Consider the following 17,467-nt stretch of genomic DNA (forward strand, 5'->3'; position numbering starts at 1 on the left):
TAATTTCTATGATACTAAGTGTACCCATAATAAAGTTACTGAATTTTGTAATAAAAATCATTATCTACTGTTTAAAATGTATTTCGAAACAAATCTCAGTCATAAAATGTAAAAGCTATTAACATTACTTTATTAAACAGGTTTTTTCTTCTTATTTTATTGTTTATATTACAAATTTAGCTTGTTTATGGTTGGCAACCACCTGTACTAAAAAACAAGCAATTGATTGGAAACGGCCGTGACGTGTCTGACGTAACCTCAACACGACGACAAAAAGCGGTGTAATTTTAATCGCCCTTTAAACCTTCGCCAAGTAGTAATAAATACTAATGCGCGCTTAAACAGCCTACTTAGACACAGCTACACTTCTGTGTAAAACTTCATTGCATTCGGATCAACGATACCGTAAATATGGACGTCATTAAACAAGCATCTAGTTATTTGCTCACACCAGAGTGTGTTGATGAATATTTTGTCAAATTCAACGTATTTGATGGTAAGTCAAACACAAATTGATAATTAATTAAATACCCGAATAAATTTGACGCTAAAATATACTTGACAGGTCCATGCTTCATGTCAACTCTAAGTAAGGGCCTTGGTTTTGCCCTGATCCTTGGATCAATTCTAGTCAAACTCCCGCAAATTCTCAAAATATGGAGGAACAAATCCGGCGAGGGCATCAGCCTTCTCAGCGTCTCATTCGACCTGAGCGCCATCATGATCTACGGCTGTTATAGCATCGTGAATGAATTCCCATTCAGTTCCTGGGGCGATTCATTCTTCTTACTTCTACAAACACTTTTAATCGCCTGCCTTATTCTGCATTATTCCGGACGCACAATGATGGCGTTCCTGTACGCCATGCTGTATACGAGTGTCTTCCTTGTGTTCATTTCCGGTTACACACCGAAAGACTTCCTGTGGACACTGCAAGGCTTCAACATTCCTATTTTATTAGTTGGAAAGCTATCACAAGCTCTCACCAACTTCAAGAATGGCCACACTGGTCAGCTATCAGCAGTGACGATGTTCATGATGTGTGCGGGCAGCGCAGCGCGAATCTTCACATCAATTCAGGAAACTGGCGATTTCATGAGCATCCTGACGTATTGCGTGTCAACCAGCGCGAATGCAGTGATTGTCCTGCAGATTTTATACTACTGGAACGTGGACGCTACCAAAATGGAGAAGAAAAGGTCGTCGCAGAAGGGAAGAAAGGCAAAGAAGGTTGATTAACTCTCAACTAAAAACAAAACGTACTAGAAAATAAAACTTTTGCATTACACATTAAGTGATGAAGCCTAGTTGCAATAATAACGATGTACATCCAAAGAAACTTATTTATTATTATAGTATACGTGTCTATAACGAATATTTCTCGCTCATGACATGTTTAATGTAATAATATATAAGAACTGATTGAAAATAATAGAAAAATGCAATTTTCATCATTACAACAAGGCCTAACCACTGAAACTAGACTTTTTACAACTAAAAACTAATTAAATTGTAATACCTCCATAAAATTTATGGATTTTGCGGACGTAGGAATATTTTCAATCATTGCTTGCAATTTTAAAGTATGCCAAAGCAATAAACATCAGAAAGCAATGAAAAAAAAAATGATGTAACATAATAAATTAGGAAATTATACGCGCACAGGTGAAGTATGTTCTATGAGCAAAACACAAATACAACAAATTCCGTTCTACGTTTTAAAATGCAAATTCTATTAAAGAGGTATTAGACTAGTCCAACTTATAATAAGTTTGTTTTATCAATCATCATCATCTGCCTTCTTCCATCATTCACATTCTTTGTTTACCTATCGATTTGTTTCGCAATCATCTTATGCAATAGAACAATTTTCTAAATACATATGTAGAGGTACATTATGCTCAAATGATGTCAAACGAAGAAGAAAATATACATAGTCAATTCAAAACAAAACTCAAACCTTAATAAATAGCGTAAATAAATTATATTCATTTGTTCACGTGTTGTTTGGGCGTTCAGATCATTGTTTCCGTGTCATAATTCTATCAAAAATGCTTACACACACGTACGTACCAGTATAAAACATTCTCTTTCAATATAAACTTATCAACTTATCAAATATTGCATAATGTAAATAAAGACGATTGTGAGTGATTCATGTCGTTTTTTGTGATGATGCTTTGATATGAGAATGTTTCTGTCAAATGTCAATGTCAATACGCGCAAATAAATATTTCCATCTTTTACTTTATGACAATATGGCGCCGATTATAGTTATTTTATAAGTGTTTTTCATTTTTTCATCATGCTGCTATATAGTATAGAGTACAATTTACACGGACATTCGGTGACATTGAAATTACTTTTAGAGTAGCAATATTATCCATAATATATTACACATTTTGCTATTTTTTTTTGTCTTGTCTTAATCAATACGCTTATCGATTATCTGCAATTACTATATGCTTGTAGGTAATATTTGTTTATCACGTCAAAACAAATGAAAACGAAAAAATAACTCGGCAACTGTCCATGAGAGGAACACAATAAACAAAAAAAAAATGAAGATTACGTCCTAAACACAAGTCAATACATCTTAGGGCATATAACTTAATATGGCTGGATGTGCGCGCGCATCCGCGTCTCGCAAATGTCACTCTCAGCAGCAAAATCTGCGAAATTCAAATCATATATAATTATCGTAGAAATCTTTGTACAAACAAACCAAACGCGGGCAGTATTCATTGGTTTTTCCGGTTTTCGAGTGGCGCAGGCGCGTGTGTCACAATGCGGAATTCTTCGGGCAGAGACTCACCTAACCGTGCGCGTGTTATCCGTTGACGGGTTTCGGTAGAGGTCGCACCAGGTACAGCTTCTCGCCCTGTTTGTTCGTGTAGATCGGCGCGCGCTGGTAGTGATCGACGAGTTGATCCAGTGTGTGAAACTTTCGCTGGCCGATACAATAGAGCGCACCTTCGACGTGCACCCGAAAGTGTTTGTTGCGTCCGGGCGCTTTTAGAGACACGGAATAATCACCCATCTGAAAAAAAATACAAATTAATACATAAATTGTTATTTTTAGAATAAATTTATCAACTTACATTTGTTTCACTATCGCGAATAAGAAAATCACCATCATGTCCATGTTGATTGAGTAAATTATCGCACTGACTGCGCGAAATCGATCCATAATACCACGGCCGATTGATCAGATGCGGTCGATCGGTTTCATTGTTATATTGTGGCGGTGGCGGCGGCCCGCCGCCCTGCTGACTGCTGATGAGGTACTCGGAGAGCTCCTGCAGGTAATTACGTGGCACTAACCCAACTTGACCGGCGGAATTACGCGCCTTGTACCACTCGGGGTCACTGGCGGGCCGGTCGAGAATCTCAAGTCTGTCAAATTTCTCAAATGACAGCTCCTGATCGCTGGTTGAACTAAACGCGTACAGCGCAACAACAATATCCAGCACATTTTCGGCCATTGCGTACGTGTGCAGCGTATCATCATCATTGCCGTCCTCCTGTGTATAATTCGACGGAAACCAACCAGAAACTTGTCCGCTTTGACCTCGCCACCAACCTGCAACCCAAAATACGACGCCATTTTAATTTTTTAGTTGAAGTTGATTTAGGTTAACATAAATATATTATAAGAGGTTAAATGCATACCGTCGTTACTCTTCTCGAGGATTAAAATCTTCGACCCTTTGATGAGTGACAGCTCATCCTGTTGCTGTGCCTGGTAGTTATACTTAACAATAGCACAACCAATAGGTTCACTGGGATCGGCGGGTAGACGGCGCGCCATGTTGGGCGATTCGACTGTGCGTGAAGGTGAGTTGTTCGACGGGAGGGTTTTCGACCCCGAACCTTTTTTCACCTAAAAATAACACAACAATTTAATTTCTAGGTTAGATTATTAATAAGCAAAGAAAAAAACAAACCTTTTTCTTTATGCTATCAAACAGTGACGGTTTCTCTTTCTTGACATAGTTACTCGGTACGTATCCGCTCTGCTTGTTGGTGTTCTGCACGCGCCACCAATGTTTGGTATCGTCTAGGAGTAGATAACGCTCGTTTTTGCGCAAATCCAACTCCTGACCACCTTGCCCGGTGTAGTCGTACTTGGCGACAACGTAGCATACGTCATCCTGACTTGCTTTGCCTAAAAAAACACACAAAGTTACCAAACATAACCAAAATTATTGCTATACTAACAACCGAGAAACCACCCCATGATGATCAATCAACTATCGAAATGATAACGTGCAAAATTTAGACAACATCGATACTATAAACACCAAATAAAGTCGAGATATTATCTGACACTGAGTAAGAGACTGAAAATTCGCACTCGGTGATAAGACGATATCTCACAGCTTTGTTTCACGGCCTTTTATCTTATCTATGTGCTAATAGTCTAGAGTAGGGGGTCAGATGGAAAATCGGGTTGCGTGCAGGTTTGTGAGAATTTCACCGCCCGGCGTCTCTGTTTCATTTACCGTGTCGCACCGGCGTCGCCATTGGCATCTGGTGCGGTGGCGGCTTGATGGCGTAGCTGTTGGTGCCGGTGCCCTTGCCGCCGCTCTGCCACGTCGTCGGCTCCGGCGTGCCGCGCATCGACCTCGTCTCCAGCATGATTCAGGCGGGGGCGGTGGCGCGTGGTCTTGAGCGGTGAGATGTTGATGAAGGCGAGCGCTGTGTGGTGGCGGTGGTGGTGAGAGAGCAGCAGCAAAGCAGCACTTATCTCAAGCAACAGCCGACAATCATGCTCTCTACGACTACGGATCAGAATTAGAATAATTGAATGAAAAACAACGACAAAGAGATAAAGAGAGAGGAATTACACGATTGTAAATCTGTTTGTGTTGGTGTAAAGTGTTTGATGTGGAAGAAGTGTGGTTTTACAACAAATAGTGATATACGAGTACATTCTACGAGACAACAGAACAGACATGGAAAAATTAGTTAAACACAACATCGAAAACCAACGAATAATAACAAAACAAGTGACGGAATTGTTATAAATAAATGCAGGAAATGATATTTGTCAGACTATTGCGTTGAATATACTGTTATCATCAGTTTTCCTCGGAACAAATGCGGTAATATGTATTATGTTTTATAATTCGAACTATTTGTGCCGACAAAAACGCATCATCAATTAATGTTTTGAATTAATTGTGAATTGAATTAAGTCTAGTTTTGTTGATTTGATAAAATAAGCATCGTAAATATTATAAACTAGCTTTTGTCCCCTATTTAGATCGCCGTAGTTTTTAAACAAAACGTAATTAATTTTTACTTTCTTTTTCAAGACCTACTTCATTTTAAATAAATGGGAAATGTTAATAATGCACTTTAGCGTCATTTTGGATTCAATTATTGAGCTATAATTTTCATCTCTTATTTAAGACTCTTTGAGTTATATTTTTTGATATTTCAATAGTTATTTTGCTATTCGGAGTGAAGAGAAATCCAACAATTCATAGATCATCAAAATGTATTCATCAGTTCTTATGTTATACATGCTAGATCTAATAAACTCACTGGTCTATTAGATGACGAATTAATTTCCCAATAATGCAGTACATATACGAGTATGTATTTGCAAATTCTGTGCATTTAATATTTTCGTAGATATTCCTCTTTTCTTAAAAACAGATTTATGTATTTTATCCAAAAACTAGTGAATTAAACCACACCAAAAATAGTTAAGAAATTCTAGAGTTATCATGGATTCCCAATATTTGAAGTTTTATATTTTTTTGTGTCTGTAATCAAAAATAAACAAAACCTTCAGAGATTTTTTTAATTTGCCAATTAAAATATCCACGTGTATTACCACCGTTATTTTTGCTAAACAATTATACGTAGTAGTTTACAGCGAAACTTCAACATGTTTTTCACTAGAAAAACATTATTAAGAAATCTTTTTATTTTATTTTGATTGATTCGCTCGTTTATTCAAAAACTGACAATCATTTGTTAAATGTTTCATAAATCATAAAAAATACTTGCTTTTTCTTCAAAATTATTAAAGTTTTAAACTAACTCCAGTTATTAATCCAATTAAATATTTGAACCACAGTCTCAAAAAATTTCTACAAATTTATGACTTCCTCGAATTTAATTAATAACAAAATTCCAATTTATTGTATTACAGTAAAAACCTTAAATCATTCAGCAAACTTCCTATATTCTTCTAATTAACCGCATTTATCGCTTTATTTTCGGCCATTTTCGGAAGCTAACTGTAGATTGTCGTTCGTTTTGATTTATTATTATTTGTGACGCTCGGCTTGCGAAAACTCCCATGCGCCGTGAAATAATAGAGCGCGCGCGCATGAATTACTCACGCCGCGGTTTTCAAGCTAATAATTACCATGATAATTGAGAACAAACAGTAGACACAAAACAACTATGAACTCGACTCTATCAAACACCCAAATATTACTTTGGAATCGCCGAAAAAACGGTGATAAATATGTGCAAAATACGTTATTGTTTATTATTATGTTCTGAACGTATTCAGTTTAATTGTTTTCAGTTAACGTGAAGTAAAATATGTCTCGCCAATGAGGCATCTTCATAATTTTGACAAAAATTAACAATTAAACGCTATTCTTTAGCTTTCTTTTGCATTTTTGTACAAAATCAGCTCTAAAATGAATTCTATCATTAATATTGGAAAGAAACATTCGTAATTTGATTGGTTAACTAATTACTCACTGGATGCGTGTCAGATTTCTATATTCTGTTCATTAAAAAACAAATTATCTCACTAATTGTTCGATGTTTATCACTAATTTATGGCATTCATCAACTTCAAACTCAATTATCTCTAGAACCACTCGAAAAACTCCAATGAATCTTACATCGACAGATGCGTATTTAAATTGCGAATCAAATACCGTAGAAATTATAATGATATCGTTAAAATTGTTTGAGTTATCTCAATAATAATGCCGGAATTCTATTTTGGGTCGACTTATGCTCGTCTATAAATACGGCACGGCGTTCAACTTTTAGGTTATTTTGTGTATTTGACACTCGACGTCTTTTTCGGCAAGAAATTACGATCGCCAAAGTGGAAAACTCACCGATTTTCAAACTGGACATAATTCGAACGCACACATGAATCGATCCTCGGGATGCTTGTGTGCGTGTGCGTCCCTCCGCAGCTTTTTTCCTGCTTAGAATAAGCGCTTGTGAGGAGACACCCTTCAGTTCTTCAGCGTTGTGTAGTATACTACTAAGCACAAGCCTCGCTTTTCGCGCACGATTTCACGTATTTCCACCGCTCGCTCCACTTCAATCAAGAACTACTCGCGATCTGAAATGCACAAACACGATGAGCGCGAGGGTGGGAACCGCGATGATGGGGTTGTGAACGCTGCTGCACTCTCGCACCCGCCTTTCTCTGGCAGTTTTTCCGAACGCGGCGTTACAAACAATGAAATAATGAATATACACACGCCGGCTGTTCGCTCGGGAGGCTAGTGGAAGAAACGCGTACGTGAAATAAATAAGGCGTACCGATTGCGCCGAAGGCAATGTCGCGGTGCGCCGGCGAAGAATGGAAGGGCGCGGAGTGGATGACGGATGAGTGCGAGCGAGGGCGCGAGTGCGCGACGCGGCGACCAACTGGGAGAGCACCGGGAACACACGCGACGTTGCGAAATTTTCATCCGCAGAATATTCCAGAACTGATCAAACACAACACATTACCACTTCAATGCAAATAATATTTCCAAATAAAAAACTCTAAACAAAACGTCAGATTAATATGTATGATCTTGACACTTGCTTTCATTTTTTTTTTTTTTTTGTTTCGCTTGAGATCCGGCTCTGATTTTTTTCAACGCAATGATAACAAATCATAACACAATAAACAAACTGTTCTACTAGAGTGAATGTGCTTGGATGAGCGAGTTTACAAGGATAGATGTTGATGTTATTGTGTGTATTAAATGTAATCGCTTGCAATTGATGTGATAAAAGAAGCGAGAGGAAGAGATGCAAGTGCATGTGTTATACCAGACGTGCGCTCCACATCCGCCAGCACCGGGTTGAGTATCCAAGGGATGGTGCCGTTAACGCACTCGGTGGAAAACCATGCACACGGTTTGTTTTTCCGCACCTGAATGCACACGCACTCGCACTTTTCACGCGAAGACTTTTCACGGGTTCGGACTTGTCCCACGGGTGTTCTGCGCGACTCTGCGTGCACCTTGCACAATGATGTTGCAACAATGCACGGTGTTACACGAAGATGACCGAAGCGAAGTTAGTCGAGGGTATAACAAAGTTTAAATATGAAAAAATCAAGAAAACGTTAGAAATTTTACAATAAATAAAATTCCTGAGTGCATATTATAATTTATTACATTTAGATAAATAAAATAAATATTTGATTTCAGTTTTTCTGGTGGAATAAAGTTTATTCCAGGAAAATTTTAATTGCAACTGATTCATCAACCAGCTGAATGCAGTGTTGCAATTTACATTATTCGGGTTAGATCGGCTCATCCGGCGAGTTCAGCTGACATAACCTTAAATTTCATATCAAAAAAGTGAAAAACAAGCATAAACAAGCTTAATTTTAACAATATCTTGCGAAATTCTTCAAAAATATTAATTGTAATACTTAAAAATGCCATATGCTAATCAACCTTCAGTGCATATCACTGATTTAACCGATGAAAATGTTAAGTTTTACGTGGAAGACACCGATTTAAGGTACGTAAAACAAAACACAAACTATGTTCACCATATCTAAACAACCAAAACATTCAGTGTAGCAAACAGTATTCGAAGAGTTCTAATCGCCGAAACGCCCACAATTGCAATCGATTGGGTGAAACTCGAAGCAAATTCGACTGTGCTAAGTGATGAATTCCTTGCACATAGAATTGGTTTAATCCCACTGATTTCTGATGATGTTGTCCAAGAATTGCAATATCCGCGTGATTGCATGTGTTCCGACTTTTGTCCAAACTGCAGTGTTGAATTCACACTAGATGTGAAATGCACAGATGATCAAACCAGGCATGTAACCACTGCTGATTTGAAATCAAGTGATCCAAGAGTTGTGCCTGCTACTTCCAAGCACAGAGATGAAGATCCTGCTGAGTATGGAGAAACTGATGAAATTTTGATTATTAAACTGAGAAAAGGGCAGGAGTTGAAAATGAGGGCTTATGCTAAGAAGGGATTTGGAAAGGAGCATGCAAAGTGGAATCCTACAGCTGGAGTTTGCTTTGAGTATGATCCTGATAATGCTATGAGGCATACTCTGTTTCCAAAACCTGATGAGTGGCCAAAGAGTGAATATACACAACTGGCTGAGGATCAATGTAAGTAATTTATATGATTTTACTTAGATTAATAGGAAGTTGATCAAAAATTTTGACATTTGACAAAATGGCGGCTATTTTATGACGGAATATCAACTTTTCCTAACCTAACTTAGATTAAAAGGAAGTTGATATGATATTTTTGACATTTGACAAAATGGCGGCCATTTTATGATGAAATATCAACTTTTTCATACTTTTGAGGATATTTTCTTATTTGAATAACAAATTTATATCCTATGATATTAATAAACATGCAAATCCTCTTTAGATGAGGCTCCGTATAATGGCGACGCTGTCCCTAACAAATTCTACTACAACGTGGAGTCTGTCGGCGCGCTGAAACCGGAAAACATCGTCTCGATGGGTGTTGATATGCTCAAAGACAAACTCACCAATCTTCTCACTCAACTCACCCAAGAATTACAAACTGACGTATTAGCTATTTAATTTTTTCTTTAAATTTTCACTAGGCAACAACTTATGCCACTTGTAACTGTCATTTATACCCTGAAAAATCACTTTACATTATTTTAATATACAAAAACAACATGAATATTCACAAAAAAGAAAACTTATCCCTCTTTGAGCCAGAAACAACTCATCAAAACGATTACCGTGTCCCACCTCTCGAACCCTACGTAAAACATCGCTGGTCATCTGCCAGAGATGAGAAACATGATTTACCACCGCCAACACACCACCTGTACACATGTTCGGAAACATTGACCAAACTGCGTGGTGATAAATATGTCCCAATGAATTTATTATGGCGTACGCGTCCAATAGTTGATCCGCAAATGGATGTGTGTGATATTCCTAAAGAAATGATAGATAGACGCAAAGAAGAGGTGATTAAGACACGGCCAAGGGTTTATATGCAGAGTGCAGTGAGTGTTGATGATGTCGATGATCCAGAAGTGAGGAATTTATTACTTTCGTATATGTATACGACTGATTCAAGACGCGCGATGAAGGAAGCACATGATTTTATTGAACTAGAAAAAAAGGTAATTAGATAAGATATTGAATTACGTGACAAAGCCGTGGCTAAAGTACTTTAGTCACAGGTTTTAGCCACTCCCATACATTTATAACCTTTTATAACCTATTCCTACGTAGAAATAGAGTGGAAGTAAATAGCGTAAGCATCACGACCGTTAACGTGGTTAAAGTGCCGTTTAGCGCACTTGATACTTAATATACTATTATAGGAAAATGATCCAAATACTGAAGATTGTAAGTCCATTCCGATTATCCCCACCCCTGTCAAATAAAAGACGAAGGTGTAACACGATTTGTTCCATCAATCATCCCTCCAATTGACAAAGACACGAGTAAAGTGTTCAAAACATGGGATCACAAACAAATGCGAGCCACAGTTGATCCCACTGTGAATTACTGGACGAGATTTTATCAAAACAAGTTAGTATTTTTTGATTTAAATATTATAACGTATAAATTCATTTCTTTTTTACCAAATTTTATTAATAATTAACAGAACTCCCGAAAAACCCCTGACGTCAATAATCGCGCCTGAAACAATCGATCGCCTCACAACCCTCATTGAAACCGACAAATTGCGTTTGCCGCACAATAAAGGACTCGAGGGTTATTGCGGCTATCAACCGGACATGACAAGCATTGACGCGCAGAAAATTGAACTACCAATGCAACATCCGATGCACACAACGAACGACACTGTATTTGTCAATCACTTTGACCACGCTAACAATAACTATGAAAAGTAATTAAAATTTCCGTCATATATATATATTTTTCCAGTTCATATTCTCAACATTTTATAGACTAGGAATGTTGGTTACCTTTTAAGTAGTATTACATACTTACATTTAAGTAACTCTTAGTTAAGTGTATTATATTTAGTATTGTATATTTACGTTGTGAAAACGTAAGCTAGTGCTTCAGTCGCGCGTGCGCGAACTTCAGGCTCGCTGTCTTTGACAAGCTGCAATAATCTGTAGCTTAAAGTGTCCAAAGACACTTGTGATCTACACTCTGGAGTAGATTGAGAGTATAATAACCCTGCTGCTAGGGCGCTGTTAGCGCGTATATCCGTCCATGTACTTTTGAAGAAAGATATCGTGGTCATGATGAATTGCGGGAAATAATCTTGCATATTCTCACTCTAAAAATATTACAACATAAAATTAATTTAAATAATTACATTTTTCGTTGGTACTCACCATGGCTTTAACAAAATCAGTACAGAATTGATTAAAATGAAGATTTGCTTCCTCTAGGAGATGATCCTGTATAAGGATATTAACTTTTGGTGACTCTATAAAGGGTCCTACTTTTCTGAGGGTACATTTGCATGCTTTCACGACTTGGTTGTCCACATCACGTAAATGTAGGAGTAACGTGATTAGATTTCCGTGTATTTGTTCTTTGAAAGCATCGTCAGGACCCAGAGATGAAGATAAATCTCCGAAAAGCAGGAAAGCCGCTTCGCGTATTTCGGAAGATTCGTGTTGTAGCAGTGGCTTAATACGAACTGAAGCTGTCACTTGTGTTTGGCCGAGGTTTTTGGTGTCGATTACTTTTAGAATTTTCGAGAAACTTAACATTGATTCGAGTGCAACTGCAGATTCACTAAAAGAAAACAATTATATTAAAATAACGAAAGAATTATACAAACATGCGAAAAATTATAGGCGAGTATTAGTATATTAAGAATCAAGTACGCTAAGTGGCACTTTATCAACGTTTAGCGATATATTTATGCTATTTTTCAACTTAAACTTAATTTTCAGGTTTTGAACTATTTAATTTGAACTTTTGTGTTTTAACTCTTCGAAATTCGTTCGCACACTACTTGGAAATGTGAGGTTATGAATTGAAGTACTTTAGTCACGGCCGCGGCCATCCGTGATTAAAGTGCCACTTTTCATCCCTCAAATCCGGGAAAAAAGTAACGCTTTAAAGGTAGAAGTAGAAAAAAACATTATAAAATTAGTTACCTTGCATTTTTATAATCCAGTCCCTGCATCAGCGCCCCCAGAATACTCTGTGAACTTCTAACAACCAGCTCGGGATTTAAAAACTCCGCACCAAAACCCAATCCTCTCAAACACAATCTCCGTACAACACAACTCGCATCCTGATGAACATCCAATAACATATCCAAAACATTCTCCGCCAACATAGCATCACCACTGCCACTAGTCAAACTAGCCACACCTCCAATATGTTTCAACAAATACGCAAAAATCACAGTCACTGCAATTCGCTGCGGTTCATATTCCGATCGAATACTAGGCCCTAAACACGCCACAACCCACGATAAACTCTGTGGGAAATCATTACACACATGCTCAATCAACTGTGGAACATGTTCCAAAAACGATTCCATCGAATCCGTACACAATGATAAGATATTTCCCGCATTCTGCGAGCCGGCATTCACCAGGAAAGCTTTAAAAGTCTCTTTACACATTGTAAATGGAAGCAGCTTATACGCATTGCGATTTGTTATAGAATTAGCTTTTTTCTCAGCGTTTGCGAAGACAGGCGCTGCTGTATATAGAAGCAAAAGCGATGATCAACAATGAAAATATTTCCGGGAATTGTGCTTTGCACGTTTCATGTGTTTCCACACTTCGTAAAAGTTCTTGCAAAGCACACAGAGCCTGCAAAGGTCGAAGTGTAGCTATTTTTAACTTATCAATATGTCTTTCTTCTTCGTAATAATTCCCAGCTTTGAGGATCTTTTTTAAAGCATCCATTATTTCCACAACCAATGCACTGCCCGATGCTAATATAGACCAAAATAAACATGCAGCGCTAAAAATTATCACTAATAATAAAAAAAACAGACAATATTCTATAAAACTTACTTGTTATAAGGCAAAGGCTGTTGTAACACCACATTTACAACTGGTTTAAGATGATGATTACCAAAACTCAACACTGTGAGCAATGTTGTGTGCTGCGTGCGTTTATTGGTGATTTTATCATAAACCGCCAATAATTTCTCAATCAACTCTGTCACAAACGGTTGTAGCTCACCACCTTTAAGAGTTACCACCGTGTTTAACAAAACACCCGCCCCTGCACTGCTAGAAGGCTCCGCATCCAATAAACCATCGATTAATGTATCCACCAAGTGTCCAAACTGATACTTAGGCACATGATGACAGATCACATTCGCTAAATCCGTAACTAAATTAAACATCAACTTCGGATCTTCTGTATCAATCTGTTCTTGCACATGCGATAAAGCATTACTGATGATTTTATCATGATCACGCATGTGTCCTTCATATCTCGATGAAATGCATAATATAAGACAGACGCATTCAACAGCTACTTTCCGGGTGTTTTTGTTTGGATCTGTACACCTCGGGGCGACTCTCGCGAGAATAATTCCAGTTTGTCCAAAGGTTGAAGGTCCTTCATACGCGAATTTCATGTTATCTAGATAAGTCTGTAAAGTGGTGCGTAATGCCTCCAATGCGGGTAGCCTATGTTCAAGTTTCTTGCGTCCTAACCAAGGTTCAAGTAATGTGAAGATTTCATCCAAAGTGGCTGGTGAAATACTCTGCACTAGTAATTCTTGTACAAGAAGATTCACCTTTGAGAAACTAGCAAATACATGTTGTGAAAGTTTAACATCTCCATGCCCTTCACTTCCCAGTTTACAATAAATCGCCGATGCGTTAAAAACATTATCAAAACATAGTTTCAACAGTTGTAGACGTTGTTGTGATTCGGGTACATTTGGTAATCTTACCAGGGATGTCAACACCGGTATCACCACTGGAAAGAGTTCGACGTATTCTGGTCCACTGTGTAGTTGAATCTGCGCTGATACAGCCTGCAGGACTTTATCTTTATCCTGCAGTTGAATGTGAAGTTTATTACGGTTTGGATGCATGGCATCTGCTATACAACCCACAGCTTTCAGGCAAACCTTTCGAATGACGTATTCTTTACAATTACTAAGTTCTAATAAAACAAAATCAAGAATTTCACTTTGAATAATTGGTAGTAAAGAATCACCGGGTGCCTCATTGCATATTTCAGAATAACTTGCTAACAAGACAAAGCGAATTCTTTCCAATTCAGCTTCACCTTTTTGTCCTTTCATAAAACCAAAATTGAAGAACTTGTTATTCTTTTTAAGCAGGACATCTTTACGTATGACATAAAGTTTGTCCAGTACTAATTTGAGATGTGATCGTGAAGCTATACCAATTGCTTCTGCGCATGATTGCAGTTCATTGATGTCGTTTAATTTGACACTTTGCAGAATTGTATCCATTACATCAGTGATAAGATCCTTGTCAATCAAGTGGCAAGAGATTATTGCAAGACATTTAAGCAGGAAACTTTTTTCGTTGTTTTTGGTCATTATATCAACATCAGAAGGTCGAATTGCATAAAATGGTAATTGTTCCTTGACACATCGAACTAATCCCTCTTCAAATTTATGATCTTTCACAGAATCAATCAGCGCTGATAAAAAGTCAAACACCATATCCTCCCATTCTTTCGTATTAAAAGAATCATAATTTGCTTCTAGATATTTTAAAAGTCCTGGCAGGCGATTTTCCCAGACTGTTTTATATCCGTCCGTCTCCCATATTCTTATGTTTTTCAAAAAGTTCAAAACAAAGTTACCTCGGTAATGCTCCAGTGGTTTGCCTAACATTGCAAGACACCGAACGAATCCTTGCTCACAACTATCCTTACAAATCTTCCTAGATGCAAGATGTGTCAAACATCTTAATAAAATCACATTCGCATCAACATAATCCGCGCTCAGCATGCATTTCATCAACATATTCCATAAAATCATATCAAGTTCTTTCACTGACGTACTCATCATGTATAGAGTGTTATCTGCGGTTTGTTTCAAGTCCGATAACTCATGCGGATCAGTCGGTGTTAAAACTTGTTGTCTGCAGCATAATTTCACAATAAACTGCAGATAATTCTCGGCGTTCGCGTCTGGATGTATTAAAAATCCTTTGTAGGCAAATGCAACGATTGTTTTCATCAAGGAACGTTTTACTTTGATGCTGACTTCGTTCAGCATGTTGTTCAACATGAGTAGGATGTCTTTCAAGCGACTTTTGATTGCAGCGTCTGATGAATTTGTAAGGTGTGTAAGGATGATTAATCCTTTACTGCGTTCCTTTTCGCTGTGGTGTTTTAACAATACAAGAACATGATCCACTGTATGGTCTGTATAATGTGTGCAAAGACATTCAAAACACCGCAGGGATTCAGAGTGGGAACGTAAAAGTTCTGGCTGCGCATAATCTGGTACTATACAAATTAACTCCGAGAGAGATTGTAGGATTTGTGTTAATTGTGGTTCGAGAAGAGTGCCATCTGTTTGTGACGCTACTGAAATCACCGAACCGATGCATTTTGTAATCGCTTGGGATTCTTTATGTCTTCTATTAAATAAAAATGTAATTATTTTGTTATTTTAGTTAGTTTTGTGAGATAATAACTAACCTGTATAAAGAGAGCAGAACTTGAACACTTTTATTCGTATGTTGACGAACTTTTTCCTCTCCAATGATGCCAAACATGGCCGCCATCGCATACAAAACAGTTTCGATTAATTTGGCTTCCTTGCCGTTAAGCCACACGGAGAATAAAACATCAAACGCCATAGACATTTCGGTATGAAAATTTTGCACGGAAATTGTCGAGTCTGGTGCTTGTTCCGGATTGGTTGTGTATTCCAAGATGGCCTCGCAGAACTTACCTAAACTGTACGCGAATGCCTGCTTTAAAGGTTCCTGTTTCAAACCGGCAAGTAATGGCAACATTATTCCGAGTATTGTTTTCAAGTACGGTACGACCCCGTAGGCATTGGCACTGGAAAGTGATCCCAACGTGTGTGGGATTGTGTAATGTGGCACTACACCGGCGGACATTTTGTTTAACAACGCATCAACAACCTAATTTAAAATTAAAAAACAATGAAAATTATAAGAATTGGTTAGCGACACTGCGGCCATCTGGTGGCAACTTACTTGTACGCCATGTTTAACCCCAACTGCCACCAACACGCCACAAGCCGGCATTTGCGTCATGGGTTCATAACCTGGATTCTGCGTCATTAACTCCAGACAAAATTCAAGCAAAAGAATAATTGTATCTCCATCAACATAAACAATATGTTCTTTACAAATATCTTCCATTGCTTCCAGAATAACACCGATATGTTCGGCGGTGGGTTTCGGTTCAATGCGCCTGCCAAATAGGCAACACGCTTTGAGAACCTCATTTGGATGCTTCTTAGCGATTTTTCTCAGTGAAGTATTGACAGTTTCATACACTAAGTTGTTTTTATCATAGGCACAATCAAGCAGTGTGCCTAACGCAACTAGAAATATTTAAAACACATTTTAACTGTTTTTAATTTGATAAATACTGTAAACTCACTCTGAATCTGCGTTTCACCGGTAGTTTTCATCGTTCCGTTCATTGCTTCAACTCATTTGACCCCAAAAACTAAAAAAAATGTACTGATAACACGCATCAAATGAGGAGTCACTAACCGATGGGACACCCACAAGTGTAAAAGCGGATTATGATTGCAAATTCGCTTGTAAAATCGATTACTCACTTTCTATGATTCAGTTTCAGCGCGATTATCGCTTCTCCACTCTTTACATCCTTTGGATCGCACTTGTTTGTTAACACTGCGTGGCGCAATACTGCATCATTTGCATGTCATTTACAATAAACAAGTGTATTGTGACTGTTTTACTACACAACAATTCGTAAATATAGCCGTAGCGCACTAAACAAAACTCGGTGTCAGTTTATCAGCTGATTCGGATTGCGCATGCGCGTTTAAACAATGCGTGAGTGTTAAAAACAATGAATTTAACAAAAAAAGATGCAATATTTGCATAAAACAAAATTGTTGTTGTTGTGCATTGTTGTCAGGCGTATGTTTTTCGCTGTTGTATTTTAATCTACAAATTCAGCAGCTCAAATAAACTCATCATCAGATTATTTTGTCATTTTAAATTAATTTAAATCAAATTTATATTCTTTTATAAAGTTTTTCTGATATTTAATACTTAAACAACCCTTAAAGCTGTTTCTAT

General features: G+C 37.7%; 5 protein-coding genes across 12 annotated transcripts; 3 read left to right on the forward strand and 2 right to left on the reverse strand.

Annotated features, from left to right (window-relative positions):
- The first annotated feature begins 215 nt into the window (after positions 1-215).
- On the forward strand, positions 216-1,770 carry LOC135796151 (mannose-P-dolichol utilization defect 1 protein homolog). Its single transcript, XM_065308070.1, has 2 exons — positions 216-496; positions 566-1,770. The coding sequence occupies exons 1-2, from the start codon at positions 412-414 to the stop codon at positions 1,237-1,239; spliced, it is 759 nt and encodes a 252-aa protein (XP_065164142.1). The 5' UTR covers positions 216-411; the 3' UTR covers positions 1,240-1,770.
- Positions 1,710-8,186, reverse strand: dock (SH2/SH3 adaptor protein dock). Of its 8 annotated transcripts, none has more exons than XM_065308064.1 (7): positions 8,044-8,186; positions 4,506-4,784; positions 3,948-4,168; positions 3,673-3,883; positions 3,102-3,583; positions 2,816-3,040; positions 1,710-2,672 (listed from the first exon to the last, which is right to left on the reverse strand). In XM_065308064.1, exons 2-6 carry the CDS (start codon positions 4,639-4,641, stop codon positions 2,831-2,833), a joined length of 1,260 nt encoding a protein of 419 aa, XP_065164136.1. In that variant the 5' UTR covers positions 4,642-4,784; positions 8,044-8,186; the 3' UTR covers positions 1,710-2,672; positions 2,816-2,830. The 8 variants fall into 8 exon arrangements, with proteins under 8 accessions (XP_065164136.1, XP_065164133.1, XP_065164134.1 ...); XM_065308061.1 differs by adding an exon at positions 7,107-7,339 and having other exon boundaries at positions 1,710-3,040; positions 8,044-8,183; XM_065308062.1 differs by lacking the exon at positions 8,044-8,186 and adding exons at positions 7,107-7,339; positions 7,543-8,032 and having other exon boundaries at positions 1,710-3,040.
- A 337-nt stretch (positions 8,187-8,523) lies between these two features.
- On the forward strand, positions 8,524-9,936 carry Polr2C (RNA polymerase III subunit RpII33). The gene is made up of 3 exons (XM_065308069.1): positions 8,524-8,745; positions 8,803-9,362; positions 9,634-9,936. Exons 1-3 carry the CDS (start codon positions 8,660-8,662, stop codon positions 9,810-9,812), a joined length of 825 nt encoding a protein of 274 aa, XP_065164141.1. The 5' UTR covers positions 8,524-8,659; the 3' UTR covers positions 9,813-9,936.
- LOC135795571 (uncharacterized) lies at positions 9,914-11,134 on the forward strand. The gene is made up of 4 exons (XM_065307286.1): positions 9,914-10,372; positions 10,491-10,497; positions 10,607-10,787; positions 10,864-11,134. Exons 1-4 carry the CDS (start codon positions 9,914-9,916, stop codon positions 11,111-11,113), a joined length of 897 nt encoding a protein of 298 aa, XP_065163358.1. The 3' UTR covers positions 11,114-11,134.
- Positions 11,120-17,350, reverse strand: c11.1 (maestro heat like repeat family protein c11.1). Its single transcript, XM_065308058.1, is given in 9 exon segments — positions 11,120-11,511; positions 11,570-11,978; positions 12,347-12,898; positions 12,900-13,169; positions 13,223-15,793; positions 15,855-16,306; positions 16,382-16,734; positions 16,794-16,862; positions 16,978-17,350. Coding segments are annotated over 8 exon segments (4,902 nt in total). The 5' UTR covers positions 16,837-16,862; positions 16,978-17,350; the 3' UTR covers positions 11,120-11,259.
- Between the last annotated feature and the right edge of the window lie 117 nt (positions 17,351-17,467).

Source organism: Atheta coriaria, unplaced genomic scaffold (genome assembly GCF_025399875.1).
Source record: "Atheta coriaria isolate IRGN ID8LTWV9N9 unplaced genomic scaffold, Caltech_Dcor_3.1 hic_scaffold_7_pilon, whole genome shotgun sequence".
NCBI lineage: Eukaryota > Metazoa > Arthropoda > Insecta > Coleoptera > Staphylinidae > Dalotia > Dalotia coriaria.

Bases quoted from the DNA above. Each gene is read 5' to 3' on its own strand.
- dock (XM_065308064.1), bottom strand. From the start codon at position 4,641: ATGCTGGAGACGAGGTCGATGCGCGGCACGCCGGAGCCGACGACGTGG. The intron at 4,169-4,505 runs GTAAATGAAACA...GTGTTTTTTTAG, and splicing joins GGCGACGCCGGTGCGACACG to GCAAAGCAAGTCAGGATGAC. The intron at 3,584-3,672 runs GTATGCATTTAA...TTTGGGTTGCAG, and splicing joins CCTCGAGAAGAGTAACGACG to GTTGGTGGCGAGGTCAAAGC.
- LOC135795571 (XM_065307286.1), top strand. From the start codon at position 9,914: ATGAATATTCACAAAAAAGAAAACTTATCCCTCTTTGAGCCAGAAACA. The intron at 10,788-10,863 runs GTTAGTATTTTT...AATAATTAACAG, and splicing joins ACGAGATTTTATCAAAACAA to AACTCCCGAAAAACCCCTGA.
- LOC135796151 (XM_065308070.1), top strand. From the start codon at position 412: ATGGACGTCATTAAACAAGCATCTAGTTATTTGCTCACACCAGAGTGT. The intron at 497-565 runs GTAAGTCAAACA...TATACTTGACAG, and splicing joins CAAATTCAACGTATTTGATG to GTCCATGCTTCATGTCAACT.
- Polr2C (XM_065308069.1), top strand. From the start codon at position 8,660: ATGCCATATGCTAATCAACCTTCAGTGCATATCACTGATTTAACCGAT. The intron at 8,746-8,802 runs GTACGTAAAACA...CAAAACATTCAG, and splicing joins GTGGAAGACACCGATTTAAG to TGTAGCAAACAGTATTCGAA. The intron at 9,363-9,633 runs GTAAGTAATTTA...AATCCTCTTTAG, and splicing joins ACAACTGGCTGAGGATCAAT to ATGAGGCTCCGTATAATGGC.